This window comes from Lytechinus variegatus, chromosome 18, assembly GCF_018143015.1.
Source record: "Lytechinus variegatus isolate NC3 chromosome 18, Lvar_3.0, whole genome shotgun sequence".
Taxonomy (NCBI): Eukaryota; Metazoa; Echinodermata; class Echinoidea; order Temnopleuroida; family Toxopneustidae; genus Lytechinus; species Lytechinus variegatus.
The window spans coordinates 3,715,112-3,736,650 of record NC_054757.1 but is presented as its reverse complement, the minus strand read 5'-3'; the positions used below and the strand labels follow the sequence as shown (position 1 = coordinate 3,736,650).

General features: G+C 35.6%; 1 protein-coding gene across 1 annotated transcript in view; it reads left to right on the top strand.

Annotated features, from left to right (window-relative positions):
• The first annotated feature begins 3,416 nt into the window (after positions 1-3,416).
• The window catches only part of LOC121431542 (MOB kinase activator 1A-like), a 40,026-nt gene continuing 21,903 nt past the window's right edge, over positions 3,417-21,539 (top strand). Inside the window, exon 1 of the mRNA XM_041629062.1 lies at positions 3,417-3,601. Within this exon, the coding sequence (XP_041484996.1) occupies positions 3,591-3,601 (11 nt within the window). The 5' untranslated portion in view covers positions 3,417-3,590. The remainder of the gene's footprint in view (positions 3,602-21,539) is intronic.

Genomic DNA, 21,539 nt, shown 5'->3' with positions numbered 1-21,539 from the left:
AAAGGGCATTCCTCTTCTTTGTGTCCTTTTACAAATTACAATTAAAGGGGAATCCAGCCTTGGCCTTAAAAAGTTGTGTTGGGAGGGAGAAAATGAATTAAACAGAGTGGTGAAAGTTTGAAAGAAATCGGACAAGCAGTATAAGAAAGTTATTGCTGCTTTAAAATTGAGATCACTAATACTCTGTATATTTCAAATTGGCAACTGGGTAAGTAAATTATGACAAAGGGCAAGGGCAACTTTCTCCATAGGCCATGTACTTTATTATCAGGGTTTGTGGTTTTCTCCTGAGAACCTATTCCCCCGGGTTTTGAGCTACATTTTTCTTCGCATTATCGAAATATCAAAATTAGAGCAGGTTAAAGTATCAGAGAAATTTATAAAATTCAGATCTTCATCGCCATTGGCGGGAATAAATAATTCCTCCCTGCATATACCCGCATCTACTCTGTTTTGCGAGTTTAAGAAATCTAATGTGGCTAAAGTTTCTACAATCAAATCTGATGTGACTAAGCCGTAGGCATTTTATACCACTTCTGTTCTCAATTTCTTTTTATAAACCATCTTAGCTTTCGCGCTTGGCGCGGTAAGAGGAATTATTTTGAATTCCTCAATCTTTTCCCACTTTTGGGGAGCTCAACTTTTCTTTTGAAAACAGGTTTTGTTTTTAATCACAGCAAGTCAAATGAATTCGAGTTGATAAGGGTATTAGAGACACAAGAGACGTATTCTTTTGATTCAAATTTGATGAGATATCAAAAACTTCGCGCTCCGCGCGGGAGGCGGGAAATTCCCCCTCCCTGCACCCCCCGGAGCGCGCTTCGCGTGCACTTACTGCCCCCTCCAAAATTAAATCCTGGCTACGCGGTTGGCCCAGCCTATTTTTTATACTATTTGTTTAAGTGGGTAGTGCTCGCTCAAGCATGAATAGTTTTCAAACTTTTTGGTGTCATTTGAAAGTTAATTATGTAAGTGTTTTCACCCAAACTGATGTATTTGTTTTTATTTGGCAGCAATTTCAAAAGTGTACTTTTTTTGGGGGGGGGGCACTATAGGCATATCTTTATTGATATTCGATGAGCAAACTGATAATGTCATATTCCCACTTATTCTTTTGCATTTCATTACATGAATTCAGGTTTATTCAATGTACCAATAACTAAAAATAAACAAATGATTAGATATTCATTGCTGCAACTTCATTTTAAGGGAGGCATATCATTCACACAAAATCATGTATCAAACAATTATAATTTCATGTAATAACATAAGAAAAAGGGAAGTGGGGATGTGACATCATCAGCCCACCTGATGAATATTAATGATGACGTGTATATAATTTTCACAAAATATTGCTGATAAACTTTAAATTCAATACCTTTTTTTATTTGTAATCAGATTTTGATGAAATTTTCAGCATTTTACTCGGTGAATTTTATTCTTTTTATTTGGATATTAATATAGCCCGGAGTACCCCTTTAAGTCACAACTTAATATGCGCTATACAAGAACTGCATTATTCTTAAAGTATTTTTTTGTTTATTGAAGGATTAAATCAAGTACAAATTTTTATAATGAGTAGACGAAGTGTAAGTTAGATCAATTGGACTAAAGTGAGAACTCAGTCTGATTAATCAAATTAATCTGATTGATCAAATATAGGTTTAGCCAATGTTTGAATTATACTAAAATTTATAGACCATATACTCTAAAAAACAAATCAGTAAAAAATAACTAGTTAATAGGGTCAGCTGGGTGCAACTGTTATTTTGGTCGTATATTTAACTATTCCCTAGTCGTGTTTTACAGAAATGTGACTTGAGACTATCAGTTGCACCCAGCTGACTACTTGTCTATAGTAAATTTGACTGATTTGTTTTAAGAGTGTATAAACCCCAAATCTGAATAGGCATATTGTCATACCTCAATTTTGAAATTATCGTTTTGGGGGTCTTCAAATAAATATTGCATCAGATAGAACTTTATTTAGTCCCCACAAATAATAATAATAATCAGAATGATATCTTAATTATGCATGGTTTCAGAGCACACACCGCTCCGCTCTTTCTAAAGTTTCAAATATAAACTTCAAACACTTTATATTCTTTAATTCACTAGTTAGTTACATCAATTACCCTCATCGATCTGATTATTTTTCCACATTTGCTTTTCCCTAGTCTTTCTCTGAAAATCTAAAACATTTTATTGTTACAGATGTCGGATAATAAGTCTTGGACTTTTTAAATGAGACCCCGGCCCACATTAACACATTTCTGGCTGTTTTTAAATAAGTATTAGATTTCAGTTAATTGTTTTATGTAAATGGATATTCTTTTTTTGGCAATGGAATATATGCATATATATATGCAGATATGTATATATTGTATTAAAGGTCAAGTCCACCTCAGAAAAATGTTGGTTTGAATCAATAGAGAAAAATCAGACAAGCACAATGCTGAAAATTTCATCAAAATCGGATGTAAAATAAGAAAGTTATGACATTTCAAAGTTTTGCTTATTTAAAAAAAAATAGTTATATGAACGAGCCAGTTACATCCAAATGAGAGAGTCGATGATGTCACTCACTCACTATTTCTTTTGTTTTTTATTGTTTGAATTATACAATATTTCAATTTTTACGAATTTGATGATTAGGACCTCCTTGCCTGAAGCACGAAATGTTAAAATAATGGAATTCCACGTGTTCAGGGAGGAATGGAACTTCATTTCACATGACAATGACGAGAAAGTCAAAATATTTCATATTTCAAACAATAAAAAACAAAAGAAATAGTGAGTGACATCATCGACTCTCTCATGTTGATGTAACTGGCTCGTTCATATAACTTTTTTGTGAAATGAAGCGAAACATTAAAATTTCATAGCTTTCTTATTATACATCCGATTTTGATGAAATTTTCACTGTTATGCTTGTTGATTTTTTCTCTTTTTATTTTGTTTTTTTTTATTTGTTGGGGTGGACTTGTCCTTTAAATTTTGTTATGCCATTTATGCACTACATGTATTTTGTTGTGTTTATTAATGAAATGTGGAAACAAATGAATGAATCACTTCGGAATCAACCAATCAAAACATGAAGTGAAAACTTTTTATAAAAAATAATTTTGATACCTTTCGCTGTTTGAGTGACCAATTTCGGTAGTACGGTATTACAATGTATTTCCTGAGATATTTTGTGGAAATGGAAATAAAGATTCATTCATTCAATTGGAGATTACACTTTGCCGATTAAACCAAAAATCACAATATGATTTTTATTCATTTTTCTTCTTATTATCCAGTTTGCCGTTACAACGTTCATTCCATATTGGCTCACCCAGGAAATAGGCGACAGTTTCAGTATTTTTGCGTACGCCGTATCGGATGCGATGGGCCGTGCGAGCGCACATTCCACTAGATGCTGCATGCAGGCGCGGATATCGAAGAAACGACTATTGACGTTACCGGTATCTCCTCAAGATTTTATTAAGTGATGTAGGATTAAAACTGACCCTTTGTTTGGCTTCATTTGCTGATGAATTTTTGTCCCCTCTTGCTGTTCTCCAATATCCATCACCGTGGCAGGGAAAATGAGTTTCTTGTAAGTATTGCAACCTGTCGAAAACGACGCTGTTTTGTTTGGTTACCATTCTATTTACTGACAGAATGCGCCCGGAGAGTTAAGGGGTGATGCAGTCTGGGAATGCCGCTGGCGCTGCGCGGGTGCCGTTTAATACTAACTTGCCTTGCGGCTGGGGCCCGTTTCTCAACATCTTGTCCTTGACAAAATAGTCATATCTACCAACCACGGGGTTAGATCCAATCTTACTAATCTTACTAATACTAAACCCAATTCACGAAATTGGCTGGCACGTTCTTACGCTGTAGCTGTGCTGGCAATATGGCTGACGGCGATCGAGCGATCGAACTTGAGTTGAAGTTGAACTTGTCGAAGAAGCACCTGGCTGATCCTGATCTGTTTGTCATAAAAATTCGCTATTTTCCGGCATATTTTTCAGGAAGATGGTAAGCTGAATGTATTATAAATATGAATTTATCTTTATTCTTTTTTTTTCCTCATCAAAAAGCAAAATTTAGGAATAATCAAGGAGGGTGCGCTTAGCCAGGCGCTTAGCCGTCATCTTGTTTCCTATTGTTCTTCGCCAACATTACGCGACGCACGCGTCTGTAAAGTAACGTTGGCGAAGAACAATAGGAAACAAGATGGTGGCGTAAACATCTGGTAAGTCTCTTTCGTCTTGTCATGATATTTTTCTCATTATTTTAATGAATTCTTGTTTAAAAATAAAATCGATGAAGCAGAAATGTCGGAAATGAAGTTGCATCCCATGTACATGATTTAGGGCTAGATCTAGCCCTTTTAGAAGGAAAGTAGAAATCTCTGGGGCGAAAATCTCAGGTTTTGGCGGCCTACACACAAATGAATGGATAGGAATATCTGGCGTCATTGAGAGTAACGTTACGTCAGTAAATGATTTTTACTATCAAGAAGCCGCCTAGGCCTAGCTAGGTGCGCTGGGCACCCTTTCTCCATAGACGCTGCTGTAGTTAAGCGGCGGTTGTTTGCTCCACTATTATGAGTCCATTGCCGGTCATCAATCTATTGACAGGGGATGCCGCAGAGCCAGATGAAGTCTCGGCAGAGCATATACTTGACAGGACGACCTATTTATTGGTCTAATGAGTCTGTAGCCCACAAAAAATCAAAATTAAGTAAGACAACAAAATTTAGAAAGCTCTTAATTTAATTTCAAGTCCTAAAACATAATTAAAATTACTTTTAAGTTACAGAGAATCCATATAACTTCTGAAAAAGTAGCAAAATAGATCATGTTTATGTGCCAAAGAAATGCATAGAAGAAATGGTAGGCCAACCTCGCTTAGCTGTACGTTGGACGGATTTAGTCAAGAAGTTAGACTTATTTTATGATGGTGTTGAGAAACGGGCTCCTGATACATGTATTTAATGATTCATCTGAAGTCTTATCATAATTATTAATAATCAGTATGCTTCATCAGACTTTAGGTTGAATGCATCGACTGGTGTTGTTTTTGGTAATGAATATACAAGAGCTAAGATGAAATGAATGGCTGTTTTCTGTGAGTTTTTGATTCATTAAAGAGTATATTAGAAGAGCATAGAGCGCTGTGGAGTGTTGTCTTTGGAGAAGACAAGTGTGAATTTGTGATGATTTTTTACCACCTGGGGGCAAGGTGGTCACAAAATAGTGTCGGGAATCTTTTGGAAGGTACATTCATTCCAGAATGCAAAATTTCATCAAAATTGGATCAAAATAAGATGACCTTTTAAACTTTGGTAATAAAGTTTTGCTTAATTTAATGTGCACATTCTTGTAGGTACATGCAAATGAGGGGAGTGATGACATCACTCACTATTTCTTTTTTATATTTGAAATTAAAATGTGAAATATTTCTCCTCATTGCCAGGTGAAAATAATTTGTTAAGTTTTATTCCTCCCTGAACATGTGAATTGCCATTGTTTAACAATCTTTGATAAGCAATCCAGTGTTCTGAGTTTGGCAGTTTCATGTAATTATCAGATTTCACAAACTGTCTTTATACTCCCACAATGTATGTATGGACAGAGTCAATGGACATACTATTATTTGTAAACATCTTGTTTTACAGTATCCTATTCTGTCATGTACTGTACGTTGATAATACCTTCTTCTGATATTGATTTTATGAACAGTCTTTGAGTTTCTATTGTTAGAGTTGAAAAATCAACAGGCGCTCAGGTAGAACAGAGAGAGAGAGAGAGACACACATGCACAAAGGAGTGTGCTTCTGCATATTGTTCTACATTGAAAGAAATAGAAAGTGGCCTTTTTGTTTGTAGTTTACAATAATAGGCCTACCATTTAGTCTTGTGATTTGACCACTTTCCATACTGAATCATAGAGAGATTAAAAAACTGTGTACACCAGATGTATTACATGTAGGCCTACATGTACATGAAAATGTAAAGATTGGAATGGAAATCTTGCATGAATTTGAATCATAGAATACATGGTGTATTCATAAAAAGGTTCTTCCAGTTTAGCTTGTTGAAAACTTACCAAGTGCAGGATGACCCCAGTCTTTAATATTATCTGAAACTAATTGCAAAACCTGAATTTGCTCGAGCTTTTATAGTTATTTTTATTGTACTAACACTGAAAAGTACATGAAGATTATGTACCATGGGGTTGAGCACTGTAAGTTTACAAACTGAAAAATGTCCAGAGGCGAGAAGTTCACTTGGGGTACACTCCACCATCTCTCCCCATTCCACTCCCTCCTTCCATAAATGCACCCATGGTGGGTGTGCTTTTATCCGTTACACCTTCTTCTGATTTATATTACATGTTACAATTGCACATGTAGAAAGATTTGCTTATACATGTAATATATATAAAGTACATTTTAAAACAATTTAATTGAATTTTATTACATTTTCAGTGATACTATATGTGAAAACAACATTCCTATGGCCCATGTCACAGGTGTTTGTTCCCACGAGATTATGTAATCATTATTTGACTTTCTGTTTGTCCTACATACTGTACATGTAGAGTAGGCCTATGTTGTTTGAATAAGGACTGTGTCATTCAGTTCATTGTCGGATGGACCTTAATTACTATTTACATTGTCTATTTTACATGGACATACATGTACATGTCACCATGGTGGGACAGTTTGATACACTTGTGAAGTGTGAATGTTTTGTTGGGGGGGGGCACTCATTTGAGCTTAACATAGTTATGTGTGCACTGTACACACTGACGGACTTGAATAAATGTACCAATTGGCTATAGTAAGTCCTTTATTTCTTTTAAAACCTCCAACTAGATGCATTTTCTGTACAATCATAAATATAGTTATTAAAGTGTAAATTATTTTTTCAGTATATACATGTACACGTATGATTAATAGCTGAAAATCATACTGTAGAATTGTAATGGACAGTTACTATTCAGTATTAAATTACAAAATTATAATGCTCAGGAGGCCCTACTGTAATAAAAAAAAGCCTACCAAAAGACTTGTGCACGGTAGCACCTGGGCCCCGTCTCACAAAGAGTTACGATTGATCCAATCAATCGTAACTCCTTAGAAATCCATTGATCAGTGTCAAAAAAATTTTCACAGGAAATTTGCAAAATTTCCGTTGTAAACAAAGGAGATCACACCAAATTGTCAAGATATCAATATGGATATACATTCATATCTAGGAAATTTTTTGAACAAACATGCATTTCATATACTAGACTTTGCTGACTTTCTATAGTTGCAATTGATCAGATCAATCGCAACTCTTTGTAAAACTGGCACCAGGGATTTGGTAGCACCATGCAAGAAGGAAATGCTGGTACTTTGATTGAAAGGGTAGCCCAAGTCTAGTCCCATCTTCTGTAGTATTTTGTATGATGGATGTGATGTGAGAAGGAATGTCTTACATGTATTGTATTTCATGGCATTTATGAATTAAATTTTAAATAAATGTGAAGCATGACTGGACCAATTTTTGTAGAAACTTACATGAAATAAAGAGATTGTGAATCAACGCTTGTGCCACAGGTGTGATGGAAACAGGAAAAAATACAATTAAAATATTTTATAGGCCTAATCTAAATATAATACATGTATTTTGTTTTCATTTTGATAGTAAATTAACTCAACAAGCACAGAATATGATGAACCTTGTGAGGAAACTTACCAGATCTAAAACCTTTTCTTTTTACATGGAGGTGTTTTGTTATGAAATAACTTGATTTTGTAGGATAAGTGTTCAAAGTGCACTTATTTCATGTAAAAAAATTATATACATTGTAGGCCTATAGCATGAAAGGGACCAATTCTCATTGAAATGTAATGTTCAAATTCATATTTTCACAAAGAATCAATGTGATATACTGTAAATCAGGTATTATTTTCATTGACAATTTCTTTCTGAAAAATTTTATAGACAATCTTTAAATTGCAATTTTTTTTCCAATTAATTGTCTCCTACCTTTTTAGTATTATGTCAACAGTTATACAGTATACATGTACATGTACATGAACATTTGTACATATTTATTCTCTTTGACATCAGCACTCGGGCATACACATTGTAGACCCTAATACCAATAATGCCTGCCCCTATTCCATTTTCATTAGGAATTGCCTTCAGATATAATTGAATATTCATGTGCCCTTACCCAGTGCCATCATCATTCATTCTAAATTAACCTTTTCATTGTTACTTTGCAAGCAACAAGGGCCTTGTTGTATAAAGGGTTGCGATTGAATGCCAAATCAATGTCACCAACCAATCATGATCACTGCTGCATGTGTAATAGTAATAATGATAATATGCAACATTTGTATAGCGATTTAAAAGTGTTTCTAATACCCCTTTCATAAACCCAATTAAAATGAATTAGGCGGCTAATAGCAGCATAATTTGGTCGTAAAATTGGAGGAGGACAAGAGTTATCCGCATTACTCTGATGCTGCTATTATCCGCATAATAGCGGCATCGGGATAAGATTTTGAGTTTATGAACGCATTTCCAAATAATGCGGATAATTGCCATGGTGCGGTCACAAGGTCACCCTTTTCCAACACAACCGCATTGGAGGGGGCGTGTCCAGTTGTCATGGCGATTATCCGCCTTTTTCAGGACGGGCGCTCGTAAAAATAATGCGGCTTATTTTCGGAGTTTATGAACGCAATTTTTATTGAATTATCCGCATTACTCTTAGGCGGCTAATTGGAGGATAGGTTTATGAAAAGGGTATAAGTGCTGCATACTATTACCCTGGCTTTAGCACGGCTACCCTGATCAGGCGCATCAAGCATTCAAGGAAATTCTTCCTACATGTACCGGGTAATCATTTACTACACCTGGGTCGAGAGTGGCAAATGTAGATAAACACCTTGCCAAAGGAAGTTAGTGCTGCGGTGGGATTTGAACCCTGGACTTTGTGGTTCAAAGCCCAAAGGCAAATTCACTGAGCCACAACACCTCTACAGTAAATGGTTCGTTATACTCCATGTAGTACCCTCTTTCAATGATTCAGAATCATTGTTTGAAATTTGTAATTTTATATGAAATCGCCAATTCGTCTACTGCCAACTCGTCCACTCACCACATGGTCTACCTTCAGTAAGTCTAAAGCTCTAATGCCTTTCCGTCCATCAAACTTTCGTCTTACAACCATTTGGTCCAATAACGATTTGGTCCAATCATCACTTTGTAAAATCACCAGTTTATCTATACCGTTTATATCTATTTTATTTTCATTCATTTTGCCCAAGTAACGCTTAGTCCAATTAGACCAAATGGTATAGGGACTAAATGGCTATTGGACCAACTGGTTATTAGACGAAATGGCAATTAGTCCATGTGGATACAGTGGACGAACTGATGGTAGACCAAATAATAGTAGACGAGTTGGTATTAAATTGGACGAATTGGCATTAGACCAACTGAAAATAAACAAATTGCACATCTTAAGCGGGCCCAAACAACCTAGACCATGGACTAATGGACTTTAAAACAAGATGATTTCCTTTAACACAGTATATATTCACTTGCAAAAAGTATTAAGGGATACTCTAGGCTAAAAAATAATGTGAATAAAGTAGAATTAACCTGGCAAAATATGTGAAATTTCATGAGAATCTGATGGGAAATTGTGAAGTTTGATATCAAGTTTGCATTGATTTGGTAGGGTTCCCTTCTCTACAGGCATTTGTCTCTGGACAGCCCATTCTGCTGTACATAGGTAACCCAAGTACAATGTACGTAGTGCTCCTGTATCTTGCCTAATATATGGGTATGACCTTTGGTACTCGTTGTTTACCCTGCACTTCAAAAATTGCGCTATTTTGTTGTCCACTCCAATATTTTCCCCTCTTGATAAATGTCTTGACTCTTATACGCATAGAAAATAAATGGTATACTTGTCAAGTGTGATGTATGGGCTATTTTTCCCCATTCATTTTTCTCATTCTTCTCACTGCTTTATGACAATGGTTGTGAAACCGCAATGGTTGGCATTTGTTGTGTCACCAATGTGCTTCTGTCTGCACACATCTGCCAACCGGAGTTGCGGAATCGAGCTCCATTTTGGAACGATTGCTAAAAGACACATCTCATGAAAATTTAGAGGAAATTTGATATTTGAATAGCACCTAAAGTAGATTCACAGTGTCTGTTGGAGACACTGTTACTTTAATAGAAAGTGATCAGTCTCTGAATTGGATGACTGGATTGTATGTTAATGACAGCTTTCTGACTGAATTGTGTGTTGACAATTATGCTAAAACTTATTATTGACAGTTGCACTGCTCTCAGCGATTAATTTACTCTCCATGACTACATGTACATGTACATATGCATGTTTATTGGCATATTTTATTCTTGTGTCTCCCTTCTATCTGTTAATAATCATCTGAATGTACCCTTCGTTATTTTGTTTTACTTGTATGTTCATGTACATCTCTTTAAAAAAAGATTTTTGAAATCTATTGTCAGAAAATTATTGCCTACCTGGTTTATTATACATTGATCTGAGTCATCAGACTATGAAATGAAAATGGAATACATTAAAATTATTTGAAGTTTACTTTGTGTCTTTTGTGAATGAATATAATATTGCACTTTCATTTTATATCTATAGTTTGTTTCACTTCATGTACTATATACCTCTTGGCGTCTCTTCTTTTATGGTCGTGTGATTATAGTCTTGCATAATACCAGTTTAAAAATCTCATAACAAAAGCAAGAGGTCTGGATGAATAGTAGTTGGAAAGTCTCAAATCTATGAATTCTTGAGAAATCCTATTATTTTGGTGGTTTCTATGTACCATCTGCAGACAGAATTATCTTGGTGTTTATCAGGGCGTTTATTCATAGTCTGAGAGCCTTACATGTAAATTCTAGACCTGTGCAGCTTATCCTATCCTCCTAAAATCTCTAATCATTAAATCATTTAGTTATAATCGCATTTCCTAATTGAGAAAAAAACTGAACCATCAGTCTTCTTGCCAAGAATATCCTTTACCCGACCGATCTGTCTTGTCTGATATGCATTCCTATACAGTTCATTGCAAGCCTGATGAAATTGGATGACTTCAGCCCCCCCCCCCCAAAAAAAAAAAATACACAGGACAGAGGGCACCTCCAAAAAATAAATAAATGGAAACAAAAGAAAATTGTAGCCCCGATTGTTTTGATGCAAAAGAGCCCCTGTAAAGTGCTCCTGGTTTCAATTCCAAGTGTCATTTGGAATAAACTTATGTGAAAAATAATCCCATGTGAAAAGAATTATTTTTACCCGGATAAAAATTTATGTGATTTACATGTACTTGTACTGCACAGTGTAAGCATGGAGCTATTAACAGAGAGTGAACACCAGCACAGAATGCATTCCTTCATTGTACATGTAAGTGTTAAATCATAGAGCTATTAAGCTCCATGGTTAAATGTAGACAACATCATTACAAATTGTTCGGCGAGTCCAGCGAAACAAACTTTATTGAATGTAGTATTATTTCACCTCACTTCACAATTAAATAATTAAAACACCATAGAACCTGAATACTTAAAATATGATTATTTTTTGGTGGGGTTCACTATTAAACTTTTGAGCACCACTTTAGGCCTACATGTGTATGATGAAGGTGTATCATGAAAGAAACAAAGACGTAGAGCGTTGAATGATATTCTAAAGTTTGCAAATCCCATTTACATATGTATTTTTTATTTTTGCCTCCAATTTTCCTGAAAAGTGCATAGAGTTTATCATCCTCTTGAATTTATTTGTGTTCATGATTGATGTGTTGATAACTTGTATGGTTGTATATTTTCCTATTTTTTTTTATAACAAAGGCCAGGAAGAGGTGTTTGGGCATAAATCATTCCCTTTTGGACTTGTTACTGTATCTTCTCTCTTCAGTATAATCATCTTGAATGGGTTTTAACCACCATTGCCTTCAGGTCCTTTAATTTTCCAATGCTATTGTCATCATTTTCCTCTAAATAATAACAGTGGTTTACTTTATAACACAAGCAGTTCTTTTTAAGCCAGTTAATTGTGCCCTCATGATCATGAGAAAATAACAAGTATTGTATTTTTAATGATGCTAGCCTAAATGAATTAAAAAACAACAACTGAATTCGCACTACAGCACTTGTTGATTTATTACATGGATTTCCCAAAGTTTAAGTCTTTTTGGTTTTTAAACTTTGATTTTCAAAACCCCTGGGGATAGAGGAGGGGGGGGGGGGCACATATAGACTGGCTCAGGTTAACTAAACTAGACCAGAATCATAAAATAACCTGATTTTAGGCAAGATCAAAAATTGTATGCCAGTAATTGCCATAATTTTTTGTCAAAGAGTATAAATTTCTGTACGTCGTTTGTATTATTTTTCGCCAATCAGTTACAGTTGTTGGCTTGTATTAAAAAGCAAGGAGATACATGTATATCACTCTATAAACCCACTCATTTCATTCAATGTGTAAGGGACCTCCAATAAACAACTTGTAAAGTCTGTACGCACCAATGCATCAATATAGATTGGTTGTTTTATTTGTGAGGCATGACGTAGTTCGATTACAATGGAGGTAAACAAAATCTTACGAGCCTCAATGAAGAGGGGCCATACACGGCATACAGCCACACAGGAGCCTAGATCTGAAGTCTGCTCTATTCTTGGGTGTTGACAACCCCCACAGACTTTTCAAGACACCAATGATCATATTGGGAATGAATTTTGTATGTGGATGAACTTGCCACGGGAGTATTCATTACTATTGATGCATTCATGAATGATTGTGGAACGATGTGATGACATGCAAATATACAGGTGTAAAGCTCAAGCCATGTTTCTATGTTGATATTGTCGGGAGATTAGGTTGATATACATGTATGGGAATTTATGCAAGTTTTATACCTGATTTTGAAATCTTACTTACATTTTTAATATTGCACCTACATGTAGTCCTATACACATGCCATCAGATGGGCTATTAACAAAAATTATCATGTGAAATTAAACAGACATTGGATTGCAACATACATGTACAGTACAAAGCTGTCATTTTCAATGCCAACACCATGATAAAGATGGATTCATATCCATTTGCTTGTAATGACAGATTTGTAACCCATTTTGGCTTTTTAATTATCCTAGCACTCTATTTGATTTGAAAGCTTCTGTATGTACATGCACCTTCAATATGCTGAAGAATTATTTTCTGAATACAATACTGTTGTACACTGGATGCATCAAGCATCCCTGTATGATATTATTACATGTACATCCTCTATTATGACTCAGTTTCTATACCAGGTAAACTGTGCCACACCCAATATTAAATGAGCAAAGTAAAGACTGCTTTGCAATGATACCATGATATGACATGGGTAATGTCCACTGCCTTACAGTGTCTTCTCCTCAGCCATCTCCTTTACTAGATATATTTCTTTTGATATTATTAATGATATTCATGTACAAAAGTACTGTTTGTACAATGTAGTTGTGTTCTGGGGGGCATTTCATCAACATTTTTGTCCGACAAGTTGTCAGATCTGACATCTTTCCTTGATTTTGATTGGCTGAGAAGCACTGTAACTATGGTAACTGTCGGATAAAATGGGACTTGTCGGATAAAACGTCTGACATGTCCTTTCATGAAATACTCCCCTGATTTCTTGATCGTGCATTTTCTCCCCCCTCTTTTTTTTTTGGGGGGGGGGGGTAAGTCTCTCTCTCCATCCTTTATTTTGTTTCCACTTGTCACTCACCCATATCTCTTTATTACAGTAGTACATGAACATTGCATCTGACATAGAGCAAATGTGACTGAGGCATCACTGTCTCACCTTCTCATTAAATCTTCTTAAAAGTTCGTAGTAATGCGTGTCAGGGACAGGGAAGTTGAAAGTATACATGTACAGTGTAGCTTATAACAAGGATACATACATGTACAACACGTCTTAGACATGCCATTCTTCAATACGTCACAAAAGATTTAACCTTGCAATACATTAATCTTTCTAATCAGATTTTTTTTCACAGAGAAATAGACAAAACTGACAAAAAGTAACCCCACCTACATGTACCCCTCATCCCCCCCAAAAAAAAAAATAGGGAGAAAAAAAAAGGTTAAAGAAAGGGTAATGAAGTCAACATAAAGATATATAATTGTATGTTCACTTTTTAAAAATGCTCAGTCAATTGAATAGACACAGAGAGGTGCATATCAAAAAGGGATTTATTGCCAACACTTGAACATTGATTATGAGGGGGGGGGGGGGGTGCAATGAATGAATTAATAATTTTACCAGTGAGGACTCACACTTCCCCTGATTTTAAAAATCTTTCTCTGTACATGTGTACTGTGTACATGTATCTGCAAACTAGATTATCAAACTAGAGTTACTACTGCAGTCATCCAGAGCAATATCTCTCCACCACCCTATCCATCAAACATTTGTGGTCATGATGAAGCTGCAAATTGGCAACCTATAAAACTGACCAGGGTAAGGGCATGCACCCTTTAACCCTGACAAAAAGTTTATTGTAAAAATAGCAGAAAAAATAACAAAAAATATTGCCGAAGGTTTGAGAAAAATTCATCATGTAATTAAAATGTTATTAGAATTTCAATTATTTGATTTGTGACGTCATATGCGAGCAGAATTCCTACACTAGCGAATGGTAAAAAATCAATGAAATGTCATTTTCTCAAAAAATTGAAAATGGTTTTCACTGTACCTTTTGTATATCAATAGACAAATCATTTCACACCCGATCATGAATAGAAAACAAAATTAAGTCATCAGGAACCATACAAAATTTGAAATTCATGCATTTTATATTACATAACACATGGGGCAGCTGCTCGTTTATGACGTCACAAATCCAAAACTTTGAACTCTAATAACTTTCTTACTCTTTAACGGATTTTCCTCAAACCTTCACCAATATTTTTTTACTATTTTTTCTGCTATTTTTACAACAAAGTTTTCTTCAGGGTGAACTTCCCCTTTAGGGGTGAAATGGTCCATGCCTGGAGAACCAATGATCTTGTTTTCAGATATACTACGATTGTGTTAAATATGAAAAAAAACAGTTTATTTAACTGCTGTGTTATACATGTACGTAATAATAATGATAAAGAATTTATATAGCGCACATATCCTCCTTGTTACAGTAGGTGCTCAAGGTGCTCCTGTATGTAGAACACCGATTCTGGTGCTCACAGCTTTTAGAGGAATTACTTCCTGCCGGTACCCATTTACCTCACCTGGGTTGAGTGCAGCACAATGTGGGTAAATTTCTTGCTGAAGAAAAACAAGCCATGGTTGGGAATTGAACCCATGTCTATTAGATTGAAAGACAAGAGTCTAATAACCAATAGACCACAATGCCTCCATTTGATTTAATAATTAAGTACTTTATGTGATTAGAAGTATGATTCAATGTACTTCCAATTGTTCTCAGCTTTTGTAATTCGGTAAAAGGTTAAACAATTCCAGGCGAAAGAAAAGAGAAAGCAGGTAATTTTTTTACATCCTATTGAGTATCTCAGAACTCTTTTATTTCTAAAACCCAGCCAACCATAAATTCATTTTGAAATATGTTCTACTTGTCTGTGATTAATTTAATTCAAAACGAAAATAGGAATTTGAAAAAATATGCTGTACATAGTCTTTGATTAGTTCTCTATTTTAGAGATACATGGTCATGTTGTGTGCTGTTGCCATGGTAATAACCATGCATACAGACTGCGTGTACGTAGATCTCCAGTCTGCAGCCATCACACAAATGGAAGATCAGAGGAATCAACCTCTCTGTTAATTTGGTCATTCAATCGTCAAAACCATTCTTGGGCGTAATTTGTGGCTCTCTCACCGTCTATGGTACACTCTACATGTACATGGGAATGATAGAAAAAGTGTAGAACATGATATTTGATGGTACATTAAGCAGACATACATTTACCAAGGCCTGCTCTTCACGCAATTCAGCACATTTCAATGCAAATTTATTCATGGTAGAAGCATATTCGCTTGAGTAAGGATCCACCTGTATGCCTAGCGATCGGACTTAATTCAAAGTTCATTGAATTGTCCTTCTTTAGTCCTTAACCCAATGATTTTTTTTTTTACCTCCAAGGCCTTTTGATATATTACATGTTAATCAGCCCTGGATTCATAACTTTTTAATACAGAAACTAATTTCTGACTTTTTTTTTTCATAGCATCATCATTTTGAACATACTCAATCCTCTTTTCATTTCTGTTTGCACCATATATTTTTATGCACAGACTTCCCTATGGATTCTGAACGGTTTTCTCTCCAATATGAATGAATATGATCTTAAGAAAATGCCAACTTCTTAAATTTATTATTTTTTTAAATTAAAATAATACTCTTGATGTAATATACATGTAGTAAAGCATTTAAATTTTGATTTTGGAAATGTATATATTTTATTATTGAATACATGTAGTAATTAAAAAAAAAATGGTCCTTTATGTTAAAGTCAGAAAAAATGTGTTAACACCAATTATTATGCAGTTTGATATCTCTGAACTGAAAGATGTGCTTCAATAGCGCATGGACTTGTAAAAATCATTGAAAGCTTGCACTTTCATTTTCAAGTAGCACATATTTTGAGGCGAAGTTCACTCTAATCATTCTAATTGTAAGGGTGAGAAAAGAGGGCTTGCTTAATTTATTAAAGGACAAGTCCACCCCAACAAAGAGTTGATTTGAAAAAAAAGAGAAAAATCCAACAAGCAAAATGCTGAAAACTTCATCAAAATTGGGTGTAAAATCTGTAAAATTTGAGGTATGGTATTATTCAAACAAAAAACAAAAGAAATAGTGAGTGATGGACATCATCGACTCTCTCAGTAGCATATCGCCGAGTTGTGCAATGAACTGTTTTGTGAAAAATAAGCGAAATTTAAAAATGTCATAACTTTCTTATTTTACATCCGATTTTGATGAAATTTGCAGCGTTATGTTTGTTTGATTTTTCTCTATTGATTCAATTCAACAATTTTCTGGGGTGGACTTGGCCTTTAATAGTGCACAGATCTTGGGGTGAGTTTTACTCTAATGATCGTTCTAAAACGTAAAGTTGAGAGAAGATGAGGGTTGATGAATGGTGCTGATTTGTCATCTGATCTTAGAGGTATCCGAGGAATCCAAATGTAGCCCAGATTGCTTTCTCATTAATTAGGAGATCATGGTGGGAGTGGGAGGCACCACTCCGGGGGCAATGTTCCATGAAACATCTTGACAGTGATTTACACTGTCAACTTTGCTCAGAGCCAATCAGATGCAAGGATTTCAGTAGCTTATAACAAATAGTGAATATCACTGATTATTTGTTTTATGAAATGCTTTGGGGGCGTACACGTAGCTCAGGCTTTTAACGCGCTAATTTTTGCTCAGAGTACCGTATTGCCCATACGATCTTTGGGGCCAATGAAAGCCTTAATAGCCCCCAGTGATAGTAATGGAGTTTGCATACATTCTGTATTAAAATTATACTAGTTTTTGCAAGAGTAGGCTTGCCTATAAAAGAAGTCAGAAAGTGTACTTTTAAAACTGCAACCGAATCAAAGTCAACAAATTTATTGCTGTACATGCACATTAACAGCAACTAAAGCAAGACATGATGAGATGTGCGACAAGTTACACGTTGGACCCAATGTCAAAATATGTCAAGCAATAATTTTAATATCTATTGCAACTTTGCATTATGAATTCTTGAATCAAATCCTGTTCAATTAGTTTATTTTGAGATACATTTTTAAATTTCAATACCGTTCAGGACAAGCAATAGTCATTCATGTACATTTTAGTGCTCAATCAGTTTTTTACTGTTGTTGCAACTTTTGGAATATGAATGTATTTTCCAGAAACATTGATTGTGGTTTGATATTTCATTTAGTGCATTGAGGGTTTTCAAACCTCTCCGATGTTTTTTTTTCTGTGATTGGTGGTGCATTGTTGCTTCTTTGCCTGTTTTCATTTGGCTTTTGACCTCTTCTTCTTGTCATCAGAAGATAACCAAAGAGGCATAATCCATTGGACCATCAATACAAGTGCATTGTTAGAGATCCCTGTCCGTGTGGTGATTGGGTATATGATTTCTGTACTGGCTTTGATGTAAGGGATAGCCTCTGGCCAAAATAGCAGATTAGATGACACCATTTGAGGTCATTGGCCACTCTTTGTGACCACGCATTGTCTCAAAACCTCTTTTCAGTTACCTAGAAAATCACTTAAAATTTAATTATAATTTTGGCCTTTAATATTAGAGACTGCATCTGACCAGCAGTGAAGTCTGGAGTTTATTTTTATTTTGATATCTTTGCTCCTTTGAATAATAAAGATTATTGTGGAAGAAATAAGCAAAATGTTCTTAAAAATGTCATAGCTTCCTTTCTGATTTTCCTTACAATCCTATCATGACAAAAACATTATTACTTGTTTGAATGGGTAAATTACCAATTCGTCCGCTGCCAACTCGTCCACTCACCACATGGTCTACCTTCATTTAGTGTAATGCCATTCCGTCCAACATTTCATCTAACAACCATTTGGTCCAATCATCACTTTGTCTAATCACCAGTTCGTCTATTACCATTTTGTCTAATAACCAGTTGGTCTAAAACCCTTTTTTTTTCTTCATTTGTACAATTAACACTTAAGTTTACTTAGACCATGTTATATGGACTAAATGCCTATATTGACCAATTGGTTATTAGATGGAATGGCATTAGACTATTTTTATACCATGTGGTGAGTGGATGAACTGATGGTAGACCAACTTAGACAAGTTGGTCATTGGATGAACTGGCATAACTGGCATTAGACGAATTGGAAATAAACTGTTTCAATGTGTCCCTGGTGTGGACTTGACATTTCAGATGGCCTTATCATCCTGTACAGGTTTGAATGAGGGGTTAGGTCCATGGTTCTAGGGGGGGGGGGGGGGGAAAGGGGGGGGGGGTGTTCAGATCATGAAACTAGTAGACCCAACATTATATGAACATGTTAAAAACTAGCATTTTTGGTCTATAACGTACTATTCTTGGTAGTATGATGAAAGTGGTATCTTTGTGAATCAATCCAGGGCACAACATTACAGTGGCAATTGCAACTATGGAAAGCCAGCAAAATCAACATATAAAATGCATGTTTCTTCACCAAATTTCTAGATATAAATGTATATCATAAATTCATTGATTTCTTGACAATTTGGTGTGTTCTCCTTTGATTATACAAAGGACATTTTGCACATTTTCTGTAGAAAAATTATACCACAGGGATTTCCACAGAGTTGCGAGGGATCGGATTGATCACAACTCTTTGTAAGACGGGCCCCCTGAATTCATATGTACGGTATATCAGTTTTAGAAGGTTACTGACTTTGTGTTTAGATCCCCAAAGTGATCTGATCCATGGAGCATTCAGTGAAAAGTTCAACAATAGTGACACGATATATACAATGAATGGTGAATAGGGTTTGCAGACTGAAGCTCCTTGCTGTATATGGACTTACATGTTGAGATGCTGTGATCGCTTTAAAGCACCATGCATAGAGAAATTGCATTTTTTTCTAATCCAATATACATGTTACTGTACAGAAGGTGCATGCCTTACATGTAACTGTATTCCCAATTCTATATGGCATACAGTTTGTGATATTTTCTTTGATTTTTGACCTGGGTCCTTGGGCACAAAGCTTTATTATTGCGACTGATTGATTTTCACAGTTGATTGTACATTGTTGTCATTGATTTGCAATCAATCATAAAACAATTGTTCAGCTATCAATTGCTACACTTTGTGTTACAGATCCCCTTGCTTCAAAACTTCATGAAGAATACAATTTTTTTGAACCTTTGAACACCCAATTTTTTAAAAAAGAAACTGCACCAATAAACAGATAGGCCTACATGGATTTATAGTACCATAGAAATATTATGGTGATTATCATCAAACTTTGATTCCTTAATGTATACAGTGTTTTTTTTAATGGTCATTCAGAAACCTTATATAAACATCCGGATTTGTCAAAGACAAATTTTAACCCATCTCCAGACATTACGGGGGGGGGGGGGGGGGGGTGTTGGTAATCACCCACAATTAAATCACATGAACATCTCCAACCTTCCAGCTCTGAAGGTGTGTCTTATCTGTGGGGTGGAGGGGGGGGGGTGGCAGATGTACCCCCCTACCCCCCCCCAAAAAAAAGTTCCCTTTAGTGATGGCCAGACCAAGGGGAAATAAGTAGTGGAAGGTCTGGAAAGGAAAAAGATGGTATACATTTGTTGAACATTATATCAGATTCTATTAAAAACTTGATTTTTCATTCTAGGTCAACATTATGGCTCGTTCCGTTTGCTCACTCACATCTTTTTGCAAATTTTCCCTCCTGATGCTGTAATGTTTTTTTTGCTCTATTCCTTTTTTTAATCATTATGCAGCTAGTTCTTTTCTAACAGTATTAGTTATTAGCACTTTGACACTCATCCAAATTTTCTTTCTTTCTTTTCTTGTGCACCTCGGAATAGAATATATCTAGATAGATGGGGCTATATAAATGCCTATTATTATTATTATTATTATTATTAGTGTAGAGAAAATGACGCACATGGTTCTGCAATGGAAACAAAGCACGTGTGGAAACAACAGGAAGTGGTGTGCAGCGCTGAAGATTATTTTCATTTCAGGTTCAAATGTCAGGAAAATTATCTCCAACCGCCTGAGGGATAGCATCCTCATACCATAAGTTCGGAAGGAAAGAAGCTCATTGTGGGCTTTGAAGATATTGTGTATAACATGTAGTACCATTGGGGCATCGATGTTGAGATCAACGTTACGATTGAAAAAGTGGGAGTCCTACATACGTGTACATTTCCTAGAAATTTTGAAATCAAGAAGTGAAATCAAGAAACTGGGTCAAAACATCTAGATGAGTCAACATCCTACATCATGTACATTTTGTATACATCGTTCAAGGAAGCTTAGATGTCAGACCAAATTTGTTGGCATGACGGATTAAAATCTACCACTACACTGGCAAACTCCTTGTAATTTCAAGACTTTCCCTGCCCCCCCCCCCTGAAAAAAAGTTGATCTTTAGCAAGCAAGTGTAAATGTGTCTTTATGTACAGTAGGAAGTGAAGGGAGGGGGGGGGGGGGCTCAGAATGTAAATTCAAGGGCCAAAGTGATGTGTTCTACATGTGATAAGACTTGGTACCATTTTCATCTGCATCGTCTCTTTTGCATTTTGGAAAGTAACTTTGTTTTGAGGGAGGCAAAGCTTTTAAACTTGATGTACCATTCTGTTATGAAATGTAAGCATCACTTCGGTGGACAAGGGTGTGATCCAATTCATTTTTAGGTTTCAGAATTCCCAAAATGTTTCAACTCCCAGATTCCCTCAAATCGATCTTGATAGTTGATGAGGGAGGCGCGAT